The sequence below is a fragment of the Macaca fascicularis genome, chromosome 1 (assembly GCF_037993035.2).
Source record: "Macaca fascicularis isolate 582-1 chromosome 1, T2T-MFA8v1.1".
Taxonomy (NCBI): domain Eukaryota; kingdom Metazoa; phylum Chordata; class Mammalia; order Primates; family Cercopithecidae; genus Macaca; species Macaca fascicularis.
In genome coordinates, this window is record NC_088375.1 from 203,525,319 (window position 1) to 203,531,318 (window position 6,000).

At 53.7% G+C, this 6,000-nt stretch overlaps 1 protein-coding gene across 7 annotated transcripts in view; it reads right to left on the reverse strand.

Moving 5' to 3' along the window:
- LOC102141093 (ornithine decarboxylase-like) overlaps nucleotides 1-5,238 on the reverse strand; it is a 41,661-nt gene extending 36,423 nt beyond the window's left edge. For 6 of the 7 annotated variants that reach the window (XM_074012904.1, XM_074012901.1, XM_074012911.1 and 3 more), the window contains exons 1-5: nucleotides 5,189-5,238; nucleotides 4,914-4,961; nucleotides 3,755-3,929; nucleotides 2,088-2,261; nucleotides 983-1,155 (exon numbers count right to left, since the gene is read on the reverse strand). In XM_074012904.1, the coding sequence (XP_073869005.1) occupies nucleotides 983-1,155; nucleotides 2,088-2,261; nucleotides 3,755-3,928 (521 nt within the window). In that variant the 5' untranslated portion in view covers nucleotide 3,929; nucleotides 4,914-4,961; nucleotides 5,189-5,238. Of the gene's footprint in view, nucleotides 1-982; nucleotides 1,156-2,087; nucleotides 2,262-3,754; nucleotides 3,930-4,913 lie in introns of all 7 variants that reach the window. The other variant, XM_065525955.2, reaches the window with a different exon arrangement.
- Nucleotides 5,239-6,000: the final 762 nt, after the last annotated feature.

The following is a 6,000-nucleotide window of genomic DNA, read 5'->3' on the forward strand; positions in this document are numbered from 1 at the left end:
ACCCCAGCCCAACACACTTGTGTATACATCTACTTTTCCCTAGGTACACCCAGAGAAGGGAGTGTAGAAAACTGATAGTACTGGTAAGCACCTACTATGTGACAGGCAACATGCCCCCATGTTGTAAATGAAGGAACCAAGTTTTAGAAATGTTAAAAGAGACTTGCCTAGGCTGGACGCAGTGGCTCACGCATGTAATTCCAGAATATTCAGAGGCTGAGGCAGGTGGATCACCTGTGGTCAGGAATTCGAGACCAGCCTGGCCAACACAGTGAAACCCCATCTCTACTAAAAATACAAAAATCAGCCAGATGTGGTTGCGGGCGCCTGTAATCCCAGCTACTCTGGAGGCTGAGACAGGAGAATCACTTGAACTCAGGAGGAAGAGGTTGTGGTGAGTTGAGATTGCACCACTGCGCTCCAGCCTGAGCAACAAGAGCAAAACTCTGTCTCAAAAAAAAAGAGACTTGACTGGGCACGGTGGCTCACACCTGTAATCCCAGTACTTTGGGAGGCCAAGGCAGGCGGATCACAAGGTTAGAGTTCAAGACCAGCCTGACCAACATGGTGAAGCCCTGTCTTTACTAAATACACAAAAATTAGCTGGGCATGGTGGCACGAGCCTGTAATCCCAGTTACTCAGGAGGCTGAGGCAGGAGAATGGTGTGAACCTGGGAGGCAGAGGTTTCAGTGAGCTGAGATCGGGCCACTGCACTCCAGCCTGGGCAACAGAGCAAGACTCCGTCTCAAAAAAAAAAGAGACGTGCCCAATGCATACATCAGGTAAGCAACAATGCCAGGATTTGAACCTGGGTTGTCTCACTCCAAAGGCAGCTGCCAGACCGTCTTAAAATGGCTGGGCTTTGAGGGTCCTCCCCTTCACTTGTCTCAGGCCAGCGTTTGTCAGGGGTGTGCTGTGTTGGGTGATACGTTCTTTACTGCTGACTCTCACCCTACCTGCCTGCACCCCTGCTGGTCTCACCTGGCCCCAGGATGGTGCTGGGCCACCTTGGTGAGCTCCTCCTCGCTGTCGAAGGTCAGGAGTTGCACCCCGTGCCGGGCAGCATACCGGATGTGGGAGGCAGGCTTGCAGGGGTTGGCATAGATGATGCGCAAGGGGGCCACGCCCAGGCCCAGCACCTGCTCCAGTTCCACCTGGAGTGGCCAAGAGCCAGGGTTGGGGGCTGCCTCACTGCCCCCCTCCAACTATGTGGGGACAGGAACTCTGTGCATGAGCCAAAGAGGTTGCCCTGATGGAACCCTTGGTTTGGGTCCCATCTCCGGCTCCCCCACTTTTAGGCAGGAGCCCTGGGTGGGGTTGACAGGGTGCTCATTATGGAGTCCCTGCCAGGCAGGGCAGGGTGGGGCTCATAGTCTCAACGTGCCCTGTGCTCTAGGTGCTCATAGTCTCAGCTTAGAACCAACCCCCCTCCCATCAATTTCAGCCCCATAGAGAGGAGATGGGCTGGCTTCCTAGAGGCAGCTGGTGCACTTAATCCTGCTTAGTGGAGGGTTCCTCAGAAAGGGAGGAAGGGCTGGTCCGAAAGTGGTGAGTTATCTCAATTGATTGTAACAGTCAGTTACAGATGAACTCCTTGTTCTACTCTTCCCCACTTCTCACTACTACATTTGACTAGTCTTAAAAAGAAAGGAAGGAAGGAAAGAGGCTCAGCAAAATACTCCCATCCTGGGTTCTCCCACTTCCCACCCTTGGGCTTTGGCTCTAACCTCCCTCAACGTTGCTGAATCCCCTTCTGCTAAAAACCCCTTGGAATGTTGCACCCCTGGTGTAAGAAAAAAATGCCAGCTTTGGATGGATCATCTCTGTCTCTTACCATATGTTGGCCCATGGGCAAGTGATTCCCCCTAAGGCTGTCTCCTCCTCTATGAAATGCAGATCCCCTGGCTGCCTTGCAGAGCGGATGGGAGGATCAAGGAGAATGCATGTTAGGCCCCCTGCAGTGTGCTTAGCGCATTTCAAGTGCTCCTTGGGACAGGGGACACGTATTCATGACCTCAGCAGCAGCAGCCTGGGACTCCCCCCCTTCCAGCTGGCCTGGCCTAATCCTCGGCGGGCACAGGCTCACCTGGCTGGCACAGTCAAAGCCGGTGCCCAGGGCGGCCAGGACACGCAGCACCCAAGGGCTACTGTTGCACTTCACTGCATAGAAGGGTGAGACCTGTGGCAGGGCTTGGCAGAAGGCCTGATGGCGACTGGCCAGCATGTCCAGGTCAGCCAGCATGAAGGGGTCTTGCTGGTCCTACGGGATAGGGAGACAGGGAGGAAAGGCTGAGGGGGTGGATTATCTCATTTAATCCTCATAACAGCTCTATGAAGTAAGGGCTGCTGTTATCCCCATTTTGGAGATGGGGAAGCAAAGGCTCAAAAAGGTGGTCACTGGCTCAAGGTCCTACAGCAAAAGCATGGCAAAGACAGGGTCTAAACCCAGGTCTCCTAAGTCTAGGGAGACCACCCTTGACACTGTTCCATTCTGCCTTGTGACGTGTGCCACGGTCCTGGGTAGGAGAGAGGAGCCTGCTGGGCTGGGGCAGCTCCAGGCTCTTTGTTCTACAGTCATTCAACAGAGTTCTCCAGCACCTACTCTGTACCAGGCTCTAATCTGGGTACTGGGGAAAGAGCAGTGAAGAAAACAGATCAAAAATCCCTGTCCCTGTGGAGCTTCCATCCAACTGAGCCACAGAGAAAAAGGCGTGGACTCAGGCAGCATGAGCTGATCAATCAACTCTCAGGAGCCACACACTGTGCTGGGGGAAGGGACGGAGATACTCTATAAATAATTCCATTGCACAGATGCAGTCACTGAGGTGCAGAGGACTGGAGTGCCTCACCCACGTTCTTACTGCCAGACAGCAGCACAGTTGACATTCAATCCCAAAAAGAAATGGGTTAAGGGACACCTGTAGGCCAGGATATTTTGAGATATCTATTTTTTTCCCTTCTGATTTTCTCTCTTCTTCTCCCCCTCATTGATGCCAGTGTCTGGCTCTATAATGTCCCTGGGAAGAGATGTGGCCAGGCAGGAGGCGGCTGTAAGACTTTCTGGCCTTCTTAGGGAAGCTTAGCCCTTGGGAGAAAAGGATGCCAGGGCGCAAGAAAAATGTCATAGTGACACCGATAGAAGGCCTTCCCTCAGACCAGGAAAAGGGTCCGCTGACTGGCAGGGATGGGGTGGTGAAGAAGGTAAGAGAGCTGAGACTTTGTGTCCTAAGTGAGTCTGAGGGGAGGTAGGATGGAGTCCCTGGAAGCCAGTGGGGAAATGGTAAGTCACCGGGTGAGTCTAGAGCAGGTCTTCCCAGCCTTCATGTGCAGGCAAATCCCCCAGATCCTGTCAACTCTATGCTCCGTGCAGTCAGTCTAGGGTGGACAAAGAGTCTGCACTGCCAACAGCTTCTCCAGTGATGGTGACAATCAGGTCCAGACGAGATTATGCACGGAGGCAGCATAGCCCTAAAAACCCAGGGAGCTGGGGAAGCCAGGAGGACAAGCAGGCAATCGTCTTTGTAGACCAAAGCTGGAGGACCCCACAGCTTGGCACTGGGTAAAACCCCAAGTGGTGGAAACAGGCATGGCAGGAAGAACAAAAGTCAAGCTTTCCCATTAGCCCCAGCACAAGAGAGCCTTGAGAGAGACGGCCTAACAGCGTTACAGAACGGTGAAACAGAAAGCCTTATTTCTTGCCACTAAGGAAGACCTTAGTCTTCCCAGCTCCCCGTCTTTCCCCTCCCTCCATACCGAATCAGAAAGTTCCTGGATCCTCCGCAGGACCATCTGCTGGGCAGATTCTTCCGGCCCCAGGGCGATGAGCTCCTTTGGCCATGGCCTTCCATGGGCTTCCTTCAGGCCCTCCAGGCAGGTGCTCATCCCTGAAACTCCAACTGAGCCCTCTACCGGGTGTGGTCCTGGCATCCTGGAAAAGACTTGCTCTTGTGACCCAGCCTCCTCCTAGCTCCCAGCTCCCCACTCCCCACAGGCCCTGGGAGCCAGAGCTCCCAAGTAAGTTTTTTTTTGGTGTGTTTTTGTTTGTTTGTTTTTTTGTTTTTGAGATGGAGTCTTGCTCTGTTGCCCAGGCTGGAGTGCAGTGGTGCAATCTCGGCTCACTGCAACCTCCACCTCCTGGGTTCTAGCAATTCTTCTGCCTCAGCCTCCCTCGTAGCTAGGACTACAGGTACCTGCCACCACACCTGGCTAATTTTTATATTTTTACTAGGAACAAGGTTTCGCCATGTTGGCCAGGCTGGTCTCCAACTCCTGACCTCAAGTGATCTGCCCGCCTTGGCCTCCCAAAGTGCTGGGATTATTATAGGCATGAACCACCATGCGCAGCCTGGAGGCCAGTATTCTAAGTGAGGTAACACGGAAGTGGAAAACCCAAAACCGTATGTTCTCACGTGTAAGTGGGAGCTAAGCTATGAATATACAAAGACAAACAGAGTAATATAATGGATTTCAGAGACTTAGAAAGTGGAGGCTGGAGGGGTGCTAGGGATAAAAAAAAAAACTACACATTAGGTACAATTAACCCTACTCAGATGATGGGTGCACTAAAATCTCAGAATTCACCACTGTATAATTCATCCATATAACAAAAAACAAAACAAAACAAAGCAAAAAACAAACAAAAAAAAACACTTGTACACCAAAAGCTAATTTTTTTTTTTAAAGCAGCAGGAGGGAGTCAGCTGTGTTAGATTTCTCTCAGTGTTTTAATTTTGCAAAGGCAGTTTCAGGAGTCAGATCTACGGTGTTCCTGGGCTTCAGGTAAATCCCTATGGGAAGAGCGGAGTCCAGCCCAGATCTTAAGGGATAGGGGAAGTACTTCCCTAGCTGTCCCCTCTAAACCTCGGCCACCCTGGACTGCTCAGCCCAAATCTCCCAAGCCAGGAAAATGTACCTTCTTAGGTCTGTCCGCAGGACAGGTGCACAGAGAGGAGTCCGACCCCTGTTATAAGCGAATGCCGGCAATGATGAGAAGTGGAGGGAACCTAGAAACCTCCCATCCACTCTTTCCACTCTGCAGATGGAAAGCTGTGAGGCCCAGAGGTCTCCAGATCATTCAGCAAACCAGGAGTGAAACTGGGAATAGGACCAAGGCCTCAGACTCCAACAGGGAGCTGGTTCCAGTGCCTCGGAGCACCAGTTGCTGTCTCCTGGGGTCATGTCTCTTACCCTCCACTGCAGATTTAAGCATCTCACTGGAAGTGTCTTCGAATGGAAGTGGGAGCCTGTGTGCGTCACTCAGGGTCTAGTCATCTCCCCTCCCTCTCCCCATCCTCCCTCTCCACGTGGACTGCTGAGGTCTCGCCTGAGCCCCGCCCTCCCTCTCCACGTGGACTGCTGAGGTCTCGCCTGAGCCCCGCCCTCCCTCTCCACGTGGACTGCTGAGGTCTCGCCTGAGCCCCGCCCTCCCTCTCCACGTGGACTGCTGAGGTCTCGCCTGAGCCCCGCCCTCCCTCTCCACGTGGACTGCTGAGGTCTCGCCTGAGCCCCGCCCTCCCTCTCCACGTGGACTGCTGAGGTCTCGCCTGAGCCCCGCCCTCCCTCTCCACGTGGACTGCTGAGGTCTCGCCTGAGCCCCGCCCTCCCTCTCCACGTGGACTGCTGAGGTCTCGCCTGAGCTCCGCCCTCCCTCTCCACGTGGACTGCTGAGGTCTCGCCTGAGCTCCGCCCTCCCTCTCCACGTGGACTGCTGAGGTCTCGCCTGAGCTCCTCTGGCCCTCCCAGGCTGAAGCCACCACCTTGGGGCAGGCCCACCTCAGGGATCAGCTGTAATCTCCTGCAGGCTTACAGCCCACCTCTGTGTTGTGACCCAGAACCTCCTCTGCCTGTTCCAGTGAAGGACAATCAGCAGGGAGTGGGCTGCTCTCCAGGTTTTTGTCTACCAGCCATGCCCAGGGCAGAAGGTGGGAAGGAGGGCAGAGATGGCAGGGCTGTGAACCCCAAATATTTGAGACAGATCTCAGTCAATGTAGAAAGTTTAT